General features: G+C 44.3%; 1 protein-coding gene across 1 annotated transcript in view; it reads right to left on the minus strand.

Moving 5' to 3' along the window:
* LOC148152280 (WD repeat-containing protein 54-like) overlaps window positions 1–12,749 on the minus strand; it is a 104,249-nt gene extending 91,500 nt beyond the window's left edge. Inside the window, exons 1-3 of the mRNA XM_087992203.1 lie at window positions 12,683–12,749; window positions 10,757–10,813; window positions 3,457–3,584 (exon numbers count right to left, since the gene is read on the minus strand). Of these exons, the coding sequence (XP_087848329.1) occupies window positions 3,457–3,584; window positions 10,757–10,813; window positions 12,683–12,749 (252 nt within the window). The remainder of the gene's footprint in view (window positions 1–3,456; window positions 3,585–10,756; window positions 10,814–12,682) is intronic.
* Window positions 12,750–20,193: the final 7,444 nt, after the last annotated feature.

Genomic DNA, 20,193 nt, shown 5'->3' on the forward strand with positions numbered 1-20,193 from the left:
GTAAGTGTAGTATTTAGAGCTGTCCTAAGAGCTGTAATCCTTTGCAATTTAATAATAGAGGGTCTATCAGTGTATGCTGTTTCAGCCGCTTTTAAGCGGGCTTCAAGCAAACGCTGTTGTTCTCCCTTTAATTTCTTCTGGGTCGCTGAGTAGGAGATGATCAAGCCTCGCGTGTAAGCTTTGATGGTCTCCCACATCATTGATGGGTTGCTAGCTGTACCTGAATTAATTTCTAAAAAAGTTTTAAATTCTTGAGAGAAGTACTTTACAAATTTACTATCTTTCATTAAGAAGGGGTCCATACGCCAATGCCGAGGGGATGTCCCACTGTTCCTCGCCTTAGTTTCCATATATACAGCAGCGTGGTCAGAAATTGCTATATTACCTATTTTACAGGATGATATGGAATTTAAAAAAATTGAGGGGGCAAAAAACATATCAATTCTGGTATGACATTTATGTGGATTAGAGTAGAAAGAAAAATCTCTACCCTGTGGATGAAGACATCTCCATACATCTACTAATCCTAATTCTTTGTTCAGATCCATCAATTGTCTAGATCTGGGAGATACTCCTGCAGTACTCTTGGGAATCCTGTCTCTTTCCGGATCCATAATACAATTAAAGTCTCCCCCTATAATTATATGACGGGCATCAAAAGCCATCAATTTTGAGAAGGCTTCTGTTATAAATTTAAAGGGGTGTGCCGGGGGGCAGTACAAATTTAAAATCCCATATTCCTCTCCATTTATGAGAGCTTTAATCAAGATATATCGTCCAGATTCGTCTTTTATCTGCTTTAGGATTTTGAAAGGGAAATTCTTCCGAACAAGAATAACAACTCCCCTGCTTTTTGAGCTAAAAGAAGAAAAAAAGGCCTGATCAAATCCGCCCTGTCGTAATTTCAAGTGTTCTTTATCTGACAGATGCGTCTCCTGTAGGAGAGCTATATCAACTCTTTCCTTCTTAAGATTTGATAATATTTTCTTCCTTTTAAGTGGCGAATTACTCCCTTTGACATTCCAGGTGCACCACTTAACCGATTGATCAACCATAATCCTCTGGGCCAATCCGAGACCCCTCGGGAGGGGGAACCCTATCCAGAACATCCCGAGCATGGAACATGTAAAATTTACAAAAATAAACCCTCTTTAATACACCCACAACAATACAGTAAAAAACTATTTCTAAATTAAAAAAATATAAAACGTATCTAAGTGGAGACTTTCCCCCTTGTTCCCAGGGGGCATCACTTCCTCTCCAAAAATCCCTCATATCCTCTCCCAACCAATGCCCCACCCTTGACCCAGGCACTCCTCAATAAAGTGAGGAAAATTCAAATATAATACAAAGCTAGAGTTAACAGTGAGCACCCCACCCCCACCCCTACCAACACCTGGGTATATTTGGTAATGTTAATACCATATATAAACATATAACTATAAAATTACCAGTTCAACAAATAATAATTAAATATGATAATACAAAATAACGAAGGGAAAAACAACCCCGCTCCTAAAGACAGAGGTAAAATCGAATAAGGTAACCACCTCCCCCCACCAACATTAACCAAATCCCCCAACTTATATATACATATATATACATACACATACATATATATATATATATATATATACATACATACACATATACATACACCCCTCATATATACATAAAATAATAACAGAAAACAACTCCAAGGGGGGGGGGGGAGAAAATCAAATCCCTCCCCCCACCCCCCATAATAATATTAAGCAATAAGGTAAGAAAAAAAAAGGGAGGGGATATAAACCAAAACGGGTGGGGAAGGCAGACCAACATCCATTATGTCCTACAGTTTATCTAAGAGAGTCCAAGAATTCCTTAGCCTTTTCTGGTGATCCAAAGTTATATACAGAACCTTCATGGTTAAAGCGTAACATCGTAAGGGTAGCGTAAGGAGTACTGTACATTTAAGTCCCTTAAACGCTTCTTCGCCTTGTCGAATGCCTTCCTCTTTCGAACCAGAGCCGGGGAAAAGTCCTGAAATAGCATGATCTTGGATCCTTTGTAGATCATAGCTTGGGGGTCTTTTCCGAGATTTCTAGAGGCTTCTAGGAGTATCTGCCTCTCCCTGTAGCTCTGCAGCCGGAACAGGACCGGGCGTGGGCGCTGGTTCGAGCCAGGCCCGCGTATTGCTACCCGGTAGGCCCATTCCACCCTTACCTGGCCTGATCCAGCTTGCAGATTTAAAAGTTGTGGCAGCCACTGCTCCAGGAATGCTGTAAGCTGGCCTTCCTCTTCCTGTTCGGGAAGGCCCAGCAAACGAATATTTTTTCGACGACCTCGATTATCGAGGTCGTCAATATGATTTTCCAAGGTCCGGACTCGCTGCTCGAGAGTCCGGACCTGATCCACGGCCGATTGAGCGGTTGTCTCCGAGGTCGCGGCCTTTAGCTCCGCCCCTCCGACTCGGCGTTGAATTTCTTCAATTTCACGGTCGTGCTTCTTCAGCGCGGCCGACAACGACTCCCAACGGTTCCTGGATTCGACGATAAAGGCATCGATCTTCGAGTCAAGCTTGGAAATCATTTCTGCAAGGCTTGTTACTGTAAGTAAGTCCCCCGGGGCGGCTGTGGACGCCTCTGCTGCAGCTGGAGAGGGTGGGGGAGGGGTTCCTGCCTGCTGAGAGCTGCGGGCTCCCTTCCCTTTAGTCATTTTGACTTAGGATAAAGTTGCTTAAATGTAGCTTAAATGTAATATTACACCACTAATTCAGTTACTAAACTATTATAAATGATTTATAAATGATTTGGTGAGTTTGGTAGGGGGTAGGTGACCCACTGTGCCCAAGTCTTGGGAGGAGCACTATAGACTCAGTCTTACTGGGTCGCCGCCATCTTGGATCCCCCATCGACAGACTTTAACCTCACACTTTTAATACATTGTCTGAGCTGAGATGACACATTTTGTTGGAAAACCTGAAGTTATCTTGAGAATGTGACTTAAGAGGAGGTCTGGGATTTACATATTAATGAACCAAAACTAGCAAAACCATTCTAAAAGATGAAAGACTTCATCTAAGTTTGTTTAATGTATTTCAGTCGCATAACACTGTAACCTTTTGCTATAAATTCTGTGTCTTGTGGTCCTGTTCCACAACCACCTGAAGAAGAAGCAGCGCTTCCAAAGTTAGTGCTTCCAAATAAACCTGTTGGATTATAAATTGGTTTTGTGGGATTTTTAACTTGTTAACCCCAATCCAACACCAGCCCATCCAAATCTCCGAACTGTTTGCATTCCTCTCACAATCTGCCTTGCCATCTATTTTTGTGTCATCTGCAAATCTGGCTACATTCACATCCTCCAATTTATTAATGTAAATTGCAATGTGTGTAATGTACGATGTATGTTGCCCTTACTTTACACAGCATCAAATCATTCCTAAACGTTTCACATCTATGACTGCGCTGTCACCTTATTTTCAGAGCAATCACATGCGATGTCAGTGATGGGGTCTCTGTGCTGCTCAAGTACTTCAGACACAGTGATGTTCGTTCCTTTTGGGGGAATATTGAAGACCAGGACTGATCCCGTTGAGGTGCCTGTAATGACAGGAACACACACTCAGGATGTCTCAGGAATGCAGTAATTAGAGAACAAAGTGTAAAATGCCGCAGGTTGCAAATTGAGCCAACATTGAAGAATAAGGGGAATGCCTGCAGTTAACACAGTATCTGAAGAGACATTAACTAATTCAAAGTATTCACTTCTTTGCTGTTGATAAATGTTGTCTGATCTGCTATATATTCCCAACATTATCTTTCCATCATATTATTGAGTGGAACATAGTACGTGGAACAACTCAGAAGAAATACGGAGGGTGGCATGGGCACACAATGTACTTTGGGTGAGGAACTTCAAAATCCATCATCAAGAGCAGTTTGGGAACCAGAAGAAGATTCCAGTTGCCATTTCTTTTCCCACTCTACTGCCCAAGTCCTTCTGCAGCCTCCCTACTTCCTCATCATTACCTGTCCCTCCATCTATCTTTGTGTCATCTGCAAACTTAGCAATAACGTCCTCAGTTCCTTCTTTCAGATCGCTAATGTATCATGTATAATGTACAGCTGTGGTCCCAATATTGACCATTGCAGAAATCCACTGGTGACCGGCTCCCATCCTGAAAAACATCCATTCGTCATCATTCTATGCCTTCTGCCAATCAACCAATCTTCTATCCATGCCAGTTCCTTGCCCCTCATCTTATTCAACAGCCTCCAACACTGCACCTTGTTAAAGGCCTTTTAGAAATCCAATTAAATCATGACCACTGGCTCTCATTTGTCTAACTTGCTTATTACCTTCTCTAAGAAATTTATCAGATCTGACCTCTCCTTGATGAAACCATGATGACTCAGCCCCATTTTACTGTCCATTTGCAAATATTCCACAATCTCCTCTTTAATAATGGACTCTAAAATCTTACCAATTACCGAGGTCAGGCTAATCAGAGTATAATTTCCCTGTCTTCTGCCTCCCTCTCGTCTGGGTGGAGGGTGTGACATTTGCCATTTTCCAGTCCTCTGGGACCCTTCCTGACTCCAGCAATTCCTGAAAGATCACCACCAATGCTCTACCATCTCCTTCAGAACTCTGGAATGCAGTCCATCTAGTGCATGTGATTTATCCACCTTCTGACCTTACAACATCCCCAGCACTTCCCTCGTGATGGCCACTACACTCACTTCTGCCCCTACTCTCTTGAAGTTCTGCTGTTACTGGTGTCTTCCATCATGAAAAACGATGCAAAGTTCCTTTAGTATTTCCTTGCTCCACTTTACTAGTTGTCCAGTCTCACTTTCGAGCAGTCCAGTGTTTACATTTGCTTCTCTCTTACCTTTTAGATATCTAAAGAAACTTTTGGAATCTTCTTTGTGAACCCTCCTCTGTGTCCAGTTCTGGTCATCCAGTTATAGGGTGGATATTAAGCTGGAGAGGGTTCAGAAGAGATTTACCAGAATGTTGCCGGGTATGACAGGTTTGAGTTATAAAGAAAGGCTGAATAGGCTGGGAATTTTTTCACTAGAGTGTAGGAGGTTGAGAAGCGACCTAATAGAAGTTTATAAAACAATGAGGGGTATAGATAGAGTTAATGGTAGTTGTCTTTTTAAGAGAATGGGGATTTCAAGAGTAGGGGACACATTTTTAAGGTGAGAGGAGAGAGATTTAAAAAAGACATGAGGGGCAACTTGTTTTACACAGAGGGTCATTCACGTATGGAATGAACTTCCTGAGGAAGTGGTGTATATGGGTACAATTACAATATTTAAAAGATATTTGGATAAGTATATGAAGAGGAAAGATTTGGAGGGATATGGGCCAGGAGCAAGCAGGTAGGATTAGTTTAATTTGGGATTGTTAGGCATGGACTGGTTGGACTGAAGGGTCTGTTTCCGTGCTGTATGATCCCATGACACTATGACTAGCTAGCTTACTGTCATAATTCATCTTCTCCCCCTTGTTGCTTTTTCAGTTGTCCTCTGCTGGTTTTAAAAGCTTCCCGTTAATCTTCACCACATTATTTTACTTATGATTTTACTGTCCCTGACTTCCCTTGTCAGCCATGATTACCTTGCCCTCCCCTTAGTATGTTTCATCTTCCTTTTCTGCTGTGCCTCCCAAATTGCTCCAGAAACTCCTGCCATTGCTGCTCCACCATTTTCCGTATTAGGCTCCTCTTCCAATCAACTCTGGCCAGTTCCTCCCTTATTTCTTTGCAGTTACCTTCACTCTATTGTAATACCGTTATATCCGATTTCAACTTCTCCCTCTCAAACTGCAAGGTGAACCCTATTGTAGTCACTGCCACCGAGGGATTCTTTCACCTTAAATTCCCTAATCAAGTCTGCTTGATTATAAATCACTACATTCAGAATTGCCTGTTCCCTCATGGGTTGTACCACAAGCTGCTCCACAAATATCAGCTTGTAGACGTTTCCTTTTTTCAGGATCTGCGACCACTCTGATTTTCCCTGTCCACCTGCAAACTGAAGTCCCCTATGATTATTGTAACAGTGCCTTTCTTTTCTATCTCCTCATTTAGTTTCTGCCCCATATCCTGACTACTGTTTGGAGGCTTGTACCTAACTCCTATTAGGGTCTTTTTGTCTTTGCAGTTCCTCAACTGTACCCACACAGTTTCTATACTTTCTGACCCTAAATTCCTTTTTGCTATTGATTTAATTTAGTTTCTTACTGACAAGCGAACTGTGCCCCCGTATCCTTGGATATTTAATTTTCAGCTTTGATCCCCTTGTCGCCACATCTCTTTGATGCCCATGACATTTTTTACCTACTAATTTCAATCTGCGCTACAAGTTTATGTACCTTGTTCCATCAACTGCGCTCATTTCAGTACAACACTCCCCACCCCTTCTCATAGCTATCCCTGAAATTAGATTCCTGACCCTTTCCATATGTTCATTATTATTATTTGTTCTGGAAACTTTCATAACCTCTCCTGAGCCTTCCAGCCTTTAACTAATTTAAGGTCCTTAGTGACCACCCCATTTAGCCTTTCCACTAGGATCCTTGACCCAGGTCAGTTCAGGTGGAGCCATTCCCAACATTTCAGTTCTCCCTGTCCCAATACTGACATCAGTATCCCACAAAATGGAACCTATCTTTCCTGCACCATTCTTTAGTCATGTGTTTACTTCCTTAATTTTCTTATCTCTATGCCAATTTGAATGTGATTCTGATCCAGAAATGATAAACCTTGATGTCCTGTTCTTTAGTTTTGTTCTCTTGCTTACTTGGTCTCAACATGGACTACAACAGCTGGATCCACACCCTTGCTCCAATAATCCTTTCAAGCCTATTCCCGATGCCCCTTACTTCATAGAACATAGAAGAATACAGCGCAGTACAGGCCCTTCGGCCCTCGATGTTGCGCCGATCCAAGCCCACCTAACCTACACTAGCCCACTATCCTCCATATGCCTATCCAATGCCCGCTTAAATGCCCATAATGAGGGAGAGTCCACCACCGCTACTGGCAGGGCATTCCATGAACTCACGACTCGCTGAGTAAAGAACCTACCCCTAACATCTGTCCTATACCTACCCCCCCTTAATTTAAAGCTATGCCCCCTTGTAATAGCTGACTCCATACGTGGAAAAAGATTCTCACTGTCAACCCTATCTAAACCCCTAATCATCTTGTACACCTCGATCAAGTCACCCCTAAACCTTCTTTTCTCCAATGAAAACAACCCCAAGTGCCTCAGCCTTTCCTCATACGATCTTTCTACCATACCAGGCAACATCCTGGTAAACCTCCTCTGCACCCGTTCCAGTGCCTCCACATCCTTCCTATAGTATGGCGACCAAAACTGCACACAATACTCCAGATGCGGCCGCACCAGAGTCTTATACAACTGCAACTTGATCTCAGTACTCCGGAACTCAATTCCTCTACCAATAAAAGCCAGTACGCCATATGCCTTCTTCACCGCACTATTTACCTGGGTGGCAACTTTCAAAGATCTGTGTACATGGACACCAAGATCCCTCTGCTCATTCACACTACCAAGTATCCGTCCATGCCCAGTACCCCATCTTTTTATTACTCTTACCAAAGTGAATCACCTCACATTTAGCTATATTGAACTCCATTTGCCACCTTTCTGCCCAGCTCTGCAGCTTATCTATATCCCGCTGTAACCTGCCACATCCTTCCTCACTGTCTACAACTCCTCCGACTTTCGTATCATCCGCAAACTTGCTCACCCAACCTTCTAACCCCTCCTCCAGGTCATTTATAAAAATGACAAACAGCAATGGTCCCAAAACAGATCCTTGCGGAACACCGCTAGTGACGACACTCCAAGATGAACCTTTGCCATCAACTACTACCCTCTGTCTTCTTCCAGCCAGCCAACTCCTAATCCAAACCTCCAACTCACCCTCAATGCCATACCTCCGTATTTTTTGCAGTAGTCTACCATGGGGAACCTTATCAAATGCCTTACTAAAATCCATATACACCACATCTACCGCTTTCCCCTCATCCACCTCCTTAGTCACCTTCTCAAAGAATTCAATAAGGTTTGTGAGGCACGACCTGCCCTTCACAAAACCATGCTGACTATCCTTGATCACATTATTCCTATCCAGATGTTCATAAATCCTATCCCTTACAATTCTCTCTAAGATTTTGCCCACAACAGAAGTGAGACTCACCGGCCTATAGTTACTAGGGTTATCCCTACTCCTCCTCTTGAACAAGGGAACCACATTTGCTAGCCTCCAATCTTCTGGCACTACTCCTGTAGACAACGAGGACATAAAAATCAAGGCCAATGGCTCTGCAATCTCCTCCCTTGCTTCCCAGAGAATCCTAGGATAAATGCCATCAGGCCCAGGGGACTTATCTATTTCCACCCTTTCCAGAATTTCCAACACCTCTTCGCTACATACCTCAAAGCCATCTATTCTACTTAATTGTGACTCAGTACTCACATTGACAACAATGTCCTGTTCCTGATTGAATACTGACGAAAAGTATTCATTCAATCTCTCCCCAATCTCTTCAGCCCCCACACGCAACTTCCCACTACTATCCTTGACTGGACCTATTCCTACCCTAGTCATTCTTTTATTCCTGACATACCTATAGAAAGCCTTAGGGTTTTCCCTAATCCTACCAACGAAGGACCTTTCATGTCCCCTCCTTGCTGCTCTTAGCTCTCTCTTCCGGTCCTTCCTGGCTACCTTATAACTCTCAATCGCCCCAATTGAACCTTCACACCTCATCTTTACATAGGCCGCCCTCTTCCATTTCACAAGGGATTCTGCTTCGGTACTAAGCAGACAACATTTCTGATCCTGCTTACAAAGGATGCTATCTACATCCCTAATTATAGAGTCTCCCATTACTACCACTTCTTTGTTTGCTCCCCGCTCTCAATTGTGATCATTCCGTACCATGTGCAGTGGTCAGTTTGCCTATTCTCCTAATAGTCATTTTTCTCATCGTCACAGGCAGCAAATACCACATATCTGACACTGAGGCTCCTCTAATGCTAAGTTCAGGATCCCTTTACCTACCTGATGTGTAGTCACACACTCCTGTCCCAGAACACTAGCCAAATTTGAAGGACTTAGAGTCATAGAGATGTACAGCATAGAAACAGACCCTTCAGTCCAACCCGTCCTTGCTGACCAGATATCGCAACCCAATCTAGTCCCACTAGCCAGCACCTGGCCCATATCCCTCCAAACCCTTCCTATTCATATACCCATCCAAATGCTTCTTAAATGTTGCAATTGTACCAGCCTCCACCACATCCTCTGGCAGCTCATTCCATACACGTACTACCCTCTGCATGAAAAAGTTGCCCCTTAGGTCTCTTTAATATCTTTCCCCTCTCACCCTAAACCTATGCCCTCTAGTTCTGGACTCCCCGACCCCAGGGAAAAGACTTTGTCTATTTACCCTATCCATGCCCCTCATAATTTTGTAAACCTCTATAAGGTCGCTGCTCGGCTTCCGATGCTCCAGGGAAAACAGCCCCAGCCTGTTCAGCCTCTCCCTGTAGCTCAGATCCTCCAACCCTGGCAACATCCTTGTAAATCTTTTCTGAACCCTTTCAAGTTTCATAACATCTTTCCAATAGGAAGGAGACCAGAATTGCACGCCTAACCAATGTCCTGTACAGCCGCAACATGACCTACTAATTCCTACACTCAATACTCTGACCAATAATGGAAAGCATACCAAAAGCCTTCTTCACTATCCTATCTGCCTGCAACTCCACTTTCAAGGAGCTATGAACCTGTACTCCAAGGTCACTTTGTTCAGCAACACTTCCGAGGGCCTTACCATTAAGCATACAAGTCCTGCTAAAATTTGCGTTCCCAAAATGCAGCACCTCGCATTTGTCTGAATTAAACTCCATCTGCCACTTCTCAGCCCATTGGCTCATCTGGTCCAGATCCTGTTGTAATCTGAGGTAACCCTCTTCGCTGACCACTACACCTCCAATTTTGGTATCATCTGCAAACTTACTAACTGTACCTCTTATGCTTGCATCCAAATCATTTATGTAAATGACAAAAGGTAGAGGGCCCAGCACTGATCATTGTGACACTCCATTGGTCACAGGCCTCCAATCTGAAAAACCACCCTCCACTACCACCCTCTGTCTTCGATCTTTGAGCCAGTTCTGTATCCAAATGGCTAGTTCTCCCTGTATTCCGTGAGATCTAACCTTGCTAATCAGTCTCCCATGGGGAACCTTGTCGAATGCCTTACTGAAGTCCATATAGATCACATCTACTGCTCTGCCCTCATCAATCTTCTTTGTTACTTCTTCAAAAAACTCAATCAAGTTTGTAGGGTCTGACCGCCTCCTGAAACACAGATTGCTAGGCAAAAAGGAGCTCTGTTCCTCCTTTATTCTTGTTTCAAATATACCAAACTGTTCATGTCAAAAGATTTTAAAGACATATTCTGAACGCACATTAACAAAACTTCAGACAACCCTATACCGTCTCAAAACTCAAATATTATACTAAAACTAAGACCTTCCTTTCATAACAATATAAAAATAAATCAAAGTTGAAGCCACACATCACTTCACTAAGGTACCCAAGTTATCAAATATTAATAGCATAACATGAACATTCATCACAAACAACACTCACTAACTGAACCATAGGAGCGGATCCCTCTGTCATACCTTACTTGCGATTCCAGCTCAGTACTCACCCACACAGATATAGTTGCTCCTTGTAGCTGCAATTCCTCGTGCAAACACAGCCTCTGCTGGGAAAAGGAAAAAGGCAAAAAATTGAATTTTCCTCCATCACAGTTTCTTGGGACAGGAACGACCTACTGCAAACAATTGCAGTACATTACATTACATTTCAAATCCATCCAGTGACTGTCAATCCTTCCGTTAGTTCAAAACCTTTTATATCCAATCATTAGGATACTAGGAACTAGTAAAACCAGAGGTGGCATGATAGCTCAGTGGTGAGCACTGTTGCCGCACAGTGCCAGGGATCTAAGTTCAATTATAGCCTCAGGTGAGTGTCTGTGGAGTTTGTACATTCTCCTCATATTTGCATTGGTTTCCTCTGGGTGCTCTGGTTTCCTCCCACAGTCTAAAAATGTACAGATTAGGTGGATTGGCCATGCTAAATTGCCCAGTAGCATCCAGGAATGTGTAGGTTAGGCGGATTAGCCATGGAAAATGCAGGGTTACAGAGATATGGTAAGGGGGGGGTTGTAAGTCTGGGTGGGATGCTCTTCGGAGAATCAGTGTTGGTTTTTTGGGCTGAATGGCCTGCTTCAACACTGTAGGGAATCTGTGATAAGAAAGGAAGATTCAATTGTATTGTTGTAGTATCGTACATTACCTCAAAACATCCCACGTCGTACGATGGAGAAGTGACATTTCAGAGGGGAGTACCGAGGAAACATTGCTCTGGTTGAGAGACAGTATTTTTTTTAAAAATGTCATTTAGGGGATGTAGGTTAGACTGGCAGAGCAAGCATTGTGTGTTATTCACAAATCTATTTGCCCTTGAACTGCTGCACTCCACATGTTGTAGGTTGACCTACAATGTCCTTAGGGAGGGAATTCTAGGAATTTGACCCAGCAACAGTGGAAGAATGGAGACATATTTCCAAGTCAGGATGGGGAATGGCTGGGGGCAGGGAGATGCAGATGGTGGCATTCCAATGTACTTACTGTCCTTGTCGCCCTAGATGGAAGGTACTGTTTAAAGATCTTTGGTGAATTGCTGCAGTACATCTTGTAGCCAGGTCACACTACTGCTTTTGAGGCAATACTGCACTCTTGAAGGTGGAGTCTGTCAACAGCACATAAAAGATTCCAGGGGACTATTTGAAGACGACTCGGGCAATTCAGAAAAACAGAAGAAGCTTATGCCCGAATGCTGCAGAACTTGGAACCAATGCTCAACTGTTCCAATATAATAAGTGCTGTAGCCAAGAGCTTCATTCAGCCCTTCCGTGAGAAATGTATCCAACAACTGAAAATATTGTCAATAAAACCTTGCATAGTGCTCGGCATTGTGATGATGCTGCCCCTTTAACAAGGATGTTGTCCTTGGTTTTTGTTTCAAGAGGGGTTGTAAAGACAGAGGTTCCAATATGTCTGGAATACCTACTTGAAAACAGTGGCAGGGTTGTGGCCAGTTCTCCCAGTTCAGATTTTCTTCTAGTTTGTTTTAGTATTATCTGGGGACCTAGCGAAGCAGCTACTGTGAAAAGAGGTTCTATGCTTCAGCAAAATGATCCCTGACTGACTTTTCTCTGAAATCTTACTGTCTGTAAGAACTATGTTTGAATTTACCTTTTGCCAAGAGGTGTGTTTATGGGATGTTGCAAGGTTTGGAACAGCTTTGTTAAGTTGCGATAGTGTCGTTTGGGTTTTCAACTAAGTTGTTATTCTAAATTCGGTTTCCTTTTGTTTGTGTTTCATCTGTAGTGTTTAAATAAATTGTTTTGCTTCAAGCCAAGTAGTTTGATCATCTGCATCATTCCTGGAATATCCACCTTACATCTGCCTAAAAGAACAAAAAAAGTTAAGGTCTGGACTACCTTCTTAAAATGTTTTGCGGGAGTCTGGCCTAGTCCACAACAGCATAAAGCTTTTACTGGTACCTGTTGGTGCTTCTGGGGTATCCACTGCATGCCAATACACCATGATGGAGCCATCTGACTCATACATCTGTAAAGATATGTGCAGTGAGTTTGCTGGAAACATTTACACATCCATTGCATTAAATATTACATTGCAATGGATCAATCCAACACATAAAAACTGCACAATCACACAATAGCAATGATCAGAATCATGAAGCCTGTTATACGGGATGGCAGTCAGAGAGACACATTGACAAGAAAGAGAGAACAAAAGTTTCAAAGCTAAATTTAATGTACAAGAAGCTTGGTAACCAAAACAACCTATAAAATTCTCTACGACAGAAAGCAGCTGATGTCAAAAATATTGAAAGTTTCAAATGAAGAATTAGATATAATTCTTAGGGCTAAAGGGATCAAAGGGTATAGACAGAAAGCCAGAAGAGGATACTACGTACAATAATCAGCCACGAGCTTATTATAGAATCATACCAGAGATGGGGGGTAAATACCCCAGTGATACAGAGAGCGGGTAAATACACTAGAGAGGAAGGAAGTAAATACCCCAGAGATAGAAGATAAATAACCCAGAGAGTGAGAAAGAGATAGAGGGATAAATACCTCAGAGTGATGGGGGTAAATACCTCAGAGAGAGAGAGAGATAAGGAGATAGAGGGTAAATACCCCAGAAAGAGGGAAAGAGAGGACTAAATACCCCACATAAATAACCCAGAGAGAAAGAGAGAGGGGGTAAATACCTGAGAGAGGGGTAAATACCTGTGAGAGAGAGGTAAATACCCCAGAGAAAGAGAGAAGGTAAATACCCCAGAGAGAGAGGGGGTAATTACACCAGGGAAAGAGAGGCTAAATATTCCAGAGAGAGAGGAATAAAAAACCCTTATAGAGAGAGGGGTAAATACTCCAGACTTAGAGGGTATAAATTCTCCAGATATTGGAGAGACAGGTAAAAAGCCCAGAGATAGAGAGGAGTAAAGTACTAATTATAGATGGAGAGTGGTAAATACTCCAGAGATAGCAAGGGGTAAATGTCCCAGAGTTACAGAGGGATAAATACACCCAAAGTTAAAGAGGGGTGTATCTACTCTTAATAGTGATGAGGGGTAAGTACACCAGAGATTGAGAGATGGGAGTAAATACCTCTTACAAATAGAGGGGTAAATATCCTGAGGCTTAAAGAGGGGTAAATACTCTCTTATAGATAGAGGGGTGTAAATACAACCATTGTGAACAGGAGAGGGGTTAATTACCCCCTTATTGATAGAGAGATGGAATATACTCCCACAGATAAAAAGGGCTAAATACCTCTTAGAGAGGTAAATATCCCCAGAGATAGAGGGGTAAGTGCCCTCTTGTAGAGAGAGTGGTAAACACCCCCAGAGAGTGAGGGTGGTGTAAATACCACAAATAGATAGAGATGTAAATTCCCATCTCCCCCCCCCCCCACCCCGAAGAGAATAACTAACCCTCAGAGACAGTCACCCAAAGCTGGAGTCAAACCCTGGGATTGTGAGACAGCAGTGCTAACCACTGAGCCACCATGCCATCCATACCCCCTCAGATTGATTGACGGGTTCATTTGTGGGCTGTGCATGTTGCTGGCTGAGCCAGCATTAATTCCTGTCTCTGGTTGCCCTTGAGAAGGTGGTGCTGAGCTGCCTTCTTGAACCCAGAGAGATAAATAGGTACATATCCCAGAGCTAGAGAGAGAGAGAGAGAGAGAGACCAAAGGGGTAGCCATGGGCACACGTATGGGCCCCAGCTATGTCTGTCTCTTTGTTGGCTACGTAGAGCAGTTGATCTTCCGTAATTACACCGGCACCACTCCCCACCTCTTCCTCCGCTACATTGATGACTGCATTGGCGCCACCTCGTGCTACCGCGAGGAGGTTGAGCAATTCATCAACTTCACCAACACATTCCACCCTGACCTTAAATTTACCTGGACCATCTCTGACACCTTCCTCCCCTTCCTGGACCTCTCCATCTCCATTAATGACGACCGACTTGACACTGACAATTTTTACAAACCCACCGACTCCCACAGCTACCTGGATTACACCTCTTCCCACCCTACCTCTTGCAAAAATGCCATCCCGTATTCCCAATTCCTCTGCCTCCGCTGGATCTGCTCCCAGGAGGACCAGTCCACCACAGAACACACCAGATGGCCTCCTTCTTTAGAGACCGCAATTTCCCACGTGGTTAAAGATGCCCTTCAACGCATCTCGTCTACATCCCGCACCTCCGCCCTCAGATCCCACCCCTCCAACCATAACAAGGACAGAACGCCCCTGGTCCTCACCTTCCACCTTACCAACCTTCGCATAAACCAAATCATCCGCCGACATTTCTGCCACCTCCAAACAGACCCCACCACCAGGGATATATTTCCCTCCCCACCCCTTTCCGCAAAGGCCGTTCCCTCCGTGACTACCTGGTCAGGTCCACGCCCCCCTACAACCCACCCTCCCATCCTGGCACTTTCTCCTGCCACCGCAGGAACTGTAAAACCTGCGCCCAGACCTCCTCCCTTACCTCTATCCAAAGGCCCTAAAGGAGCCTTCCACATCCATCAAAGTTTTACTTGCACATCCACTAATATCATTTATTGTATCCGTTGCTCCCGATGCAGTCTCCTCTGCATTGGGAAGACTGGGCGCCTCCTAGCAGAGCGCTTTAGGGAACATCTCCGGGACACCCGCGCCAATCAACCACACTGCCCCGTGGCCCAACATTTCAACTCCCCCTCCCACTCTGCCGAGGACATGCAGGTCCTTGGGTAGGGAGGGAAATATATCCCTGGTAGTGGGGTCCGTTTGGAGGTGACAGAAATGTTGGCGGAGGATGCGGTTAATGCGAAGGTTGGTAGGATGGAAGGTGAGGACCAAGGGGGTTCTGTCCTTGTTACAGTTGGAGGGGTGGGGTTTGAGGACGGAGGTGCGGGATGTGGATGAGATGCATTGGAGGGCATCTTTAACCACATAGGAAGGGAAATTGCGATCTGTAAAGAAGGAGGCCATCAGGTGTGTTCCGTGGTGGAACTGGTCCTCCTGGAAGCAGATACAGTGGAAGTGGAAGAATTGGGAATACGGGATAGCATTTTTGCAGGAGGTAGGGTGGGAAGAGGCATAATCCAGGTAGCTGTGGGAGTCGGTGGGATGGTAAAAAATGTCAGTATTAAGTCGGTCGTCGTTGTTGGAGATGGAGAGGTCCGGGAAGGGGAGGGAGGTGTCAGAGGTGTCTATTACTCACTTCTCTCAAGGATATTTACCCTCTCTCTATCTCTGCGGTATCTAAATAGAGGGAAAGAGAGTGAGAAGAGGGCCAATACAAGAGGGAGAGAAGAGGTGGGAAAAATACAAGCGTGAGAGAGAGAGAGGAGAGGGCAGTTCTTGGGGGTATAGGCTGGTGTGATGATGGGGCATTATCAATGAAGTGAGGGGCGGAAGATGTGTGTGTGTGTGTGTGTGTGTGGTACGCACATGAGTACTCGCAGGGGGGCAACACCCACAGACACTGCAATTGGAGAAACTCAGCAGGTCTGGCAACATCTGAAATAAAGAACAGTAAAGCACAGGAATAGGCCCTCCAGACCACAAAATCTGCACCAACGTAGCGCCTTTCTAAATTAAAAACCAAATGCCTCTACGTGGCCTGTATCCTGCTATGCCCAGTGGTGCTGGAAGAGCACAGCAATTCAGGCAGCATCCGAGGACAGGCAAAATCGACGTTTCGGGCAAAAGCCCTTCATCAGGAATAAAGGCAGAGAGCCTGAAGCCCGAAACGTCGACTTTGCCTGTCCTTGGATGCTGCCTGAATTGCTGTGCTCTTCCAGCACCACTGATCCAGAATCTGGTTTCCAGCATCTGCAGTCATTGTTTTTACCTTGTTTTTACCTCCTGCTATGCCCAGCCTATTCATATATCTGTCAATATACCTCTTAAACATTGGATCAAATAATGCCCAAATCTGCAACCTATTTATATCCTGTTGTACCCTCCTCACTATCTGCAGCCACTCCCCCGCCGCACCCCAAGTATTGTGTTATGTGGAAACTTTACATTTTCTTCTAAATGATGTATACATCATATAACAGGGATCCAGCACTGATTCATGAAAAACATCGCTGGTCACAGATCTCCTTCCACTGCTAATCTCTGACCAAGTTCTGTATTTATCTTACCAGTTCACTATGGATCCCAGGTGACTTCACTTTCTGCATCAGCCTGCCGGGAGGGACCTTGTCAAAGGCCTTACTAAAATCCTTGTAGACGAGATCCACTACCGTGCTCTCATCAATCATCTTTGTTACATTTTCAAACATCTCAATCAAGTTTAGGAGACACGACCTTCCCCATACAAAGCCATGCTACCTATTGCGAATAAGTCCATAATCTTCCAAACGTGAGTAAATCCTATCCCTAAGAATCTTGCCCAATAACATCCCTACCACTGATATAAGGCTCGTCAGCCTGTAACTTCAAGATTATCCCTGTCGCCCTTCTTTAAAAAAAGGAACACCATTGGCTAATCTCTAGTCCTCTGGCATCTCTCTTGTGATTTAAAGATTGCAAATATTTGACACAAAGCCTCAGCAATTTTCTCCCTAGCCTCCCTCAATATTCTGTGACAGATCCCATCAGGTCCTGGGGATGAGTCTATCTTAGTGTTTTTCAAAATACCCAACACTTTTTATTTTGATATGACCCAGTATATCCACATACCCCTCTTTAAAGTCACCATCCACCAAAGGGGCTGCACTGCTGCCTCACAGCACCAAGGACCCAGTGCGTGTATGGAATGAGCTGCCAGAGGAAGTAGTGGAGGCTGGTACAATTGCAACATTTAAGAGGCATCTGAGTGGGTATTTGAATAGCAAAGGTTTAGAGGAATATTGGCCAAGTGCTGGCAAATGGGACTAGATTAGGTTAGGATATCTGGTCAGCATGGACAGGTTGGACAGAAGGACAGAGGTTGGACAGATGCTGTACACCTCTATGACTCTCTAAGTTAAAATCAGCCACCTTAACAACCTGACTGAAAATAACAAATGCTGGAGATCACAGCGGGTCAGACAGCATCCGTGGAGAAAGAGCAAGCTAACATTTCAAATCAAGATGACTCTTCATCAGAGCTAAGTGGGCAGCATTTATAGTATATTTGATATGCTGTTTTTGCTGTAGTTGGCGGGTGGGGTTGCGGAGTGTGGCAGTGGTAGGTGTAGAATGCTGGTAGAGTAAAGATGTTGATAGTTCTGATTAAGTGATCAGAATGTGAGCATGGCAGAACACTGGTGTGTGGAAGTGCCAGACTGGAAAGAGAAGACAGTCCCACTGGGTTGGTGGGGAGCGGAGAGAGGACATGGTGACAAAGAATATAACAAGTAAAGCTAAAAGAATGGGAAGAAATGGGAGTGGGTTCACAACCTGAAGGTGTTGAACTCAGTATTAAGTCCAGAAGGCTGTAAAGTGCCTAGTCTGAAGATGAGATATTGTTCCTTCAGTTTGCACTGTGATTCACTGGAACACTGCAGCATGCTGAGGACAGACAAGTGTGTATGTGACTAGGACACTATGTTAAAATGACATAAATAGGAAGGTCAGGGTCCTGGTTGCACACAGACCAGACGTGTTCTGCAAAGCCATCACCCAGTCTGTGTTTGGTTGCTCCAATGTAGAGTAGGCCACATTGGGTGCAGCAAATACAATACATAAGATTAGAGGAGGTTCGGGTGAAACGCTGCTTCACCTGGAAAGACTGTTTAGGCCCTTGCAAAAGGGAGGAGGTGAAGGGTTGGGGAATTGGAAAGGAGACTGGTGGCGTTGGTGATTGTGGAATGGACTCAGGTGGCCCAGAGAGAATGATCCCTTCAAATGCAGACAGGGGGAGTGTGGGGAAAATGTGTTTGGTTGTGGCGGAATGCTGGAGCTGTCTGAAATGGTGGAGAATGATCCTTTGAATGTGGAGGCTGGTGGGGTGAAAAGTGAGGACAAGGGGTACCTGAGAGTGATGGGAAGGGGCAAAGAGTCCTACAGCATGGAGACAGAGCCTTTGGCCCAAACTGGTCCATGCCAACCAAAATATCCGTCCATGCTAACCTCATTTCCCTGCACTTGGCCCATATCCTTCTAATCCATGTATTTGTCTTTTAAATGTTGTTAATATACCCACCTCAACCACTTCTGCTAGCAGGTCATTCCATGTGCATACCACCCTCTGTTTAAAAACAATGCCCCTAAGGTTCGCTTTTATTCTTTTCTCTAACCTTAGACTGATGCCCTATATTCTGTGATTCCCAACCTTGGGAAAAAGATTGAGTGGATTCACTCTATCCATGCCTCTCATGATCTTATTCGCCTCTCTAAGGTCCCTCCTCAGTCTCCTATGCTGTAAAGAAAAAAGTCCTAACTTGTTCAACCTCTCCATTTAACTCAGACCATTGAGTCCAGGCAACATCCTTGAAAATTTCTTATGCACCCTTTTCCAGTTTAATAACATCCTTCTTATAACAAGGTCATCAAGGGCAGCCTCACCAATGTCCTGTATAGCTGTATCATAACTTCCCAACTTCTATACTCAATGCCCTGACTGATGAAGGCCAGTGTGTCAAAAGCCTTCTTCACTGCCCCGGTCACATGTAACTCCACTTGCAGAGAACTGTGAAACCTGAACTCCATTGTCCACTACACTACCTGTCTGTTCTTCCTCTTAGCCTTATTGAGCTTAGTCTCTAACATCTCAGTCGTTTCACTTGCTGACCTACTGCTCTGATTCCCATCCCCCCACCACAGCAGTTTAAACCCTTCTGAGTGACACGAGCAAAGTTAACTTGAAAGAAAGCAGAGTTAACTTGAAACATTAAACATTAACTCTGCTTTCTTCCCTCAGATACTGCCAGAGCTGCTGAGTTTCTCCAGCAATTTCTGTTTTTGTTTGAGATGTTCAGCATCCGCAGTTCATTGGTTTGTAGGGACAACACCCAGTGGAGAGGAGGGTGCGCTTCCTGGGAGGGTGGTGGAGAAGAGTGAGCCAATACCAGTGAAAAGAAGGAACAATACTAGGTGGGGAGAGTGGGATCATACTCCATTGGCAAATTTGGGGGGCGAAGGTGCATTATCTGAATGAGAGTATGAGCAATTTCCCGGGAGAGAGGGGCAGAGAGTTGAGTAATACCTAGATGACTGCCAGAGGAAATGGTAGATGCAAGCAGTTACTGCCTTTAAAATACATTTGGACAGGTACATGAATAGGAAAGGTTCAGAGTGATATGGAACAAATGCAGGCAAATGGGACTAGTTGAGTTTATGAAAACTTGGTCAACATGGAGGATTTGGACCGAAGAGTCATACAGCTTGGAAACAGACCCTATGACAGTGGACAATACCTGGGGTAGAGAGAAGGTGATACTCCGGAGGGAAGCAATACCTGGGGTAGAGAGGGGCTCAGCAGTGACACAAGGACTGCACACTAAACCAAATCAACCTCATTGTTACTAGATTCGTAACACCAGC

The sequence above is a fragment of the Chiloscyllium plagiosum genome, unplaced genomic scaffold (assembly GCF_037043375.1).
Source record: "Chiloscyllium plagiosum isolate Xiang-an unplaced genomic scaffold, Cpla_swu_hap1 HiC_scaffold_1, whole genome shotgun sequence".
Lineage (NCBI taxonomy): Eukaryota > Metazoa > Chordata > Chondrichthyes > Orectolobiformes > Hemiscylliidae > Chiloscyllium > Chiloscyllium plagiosum.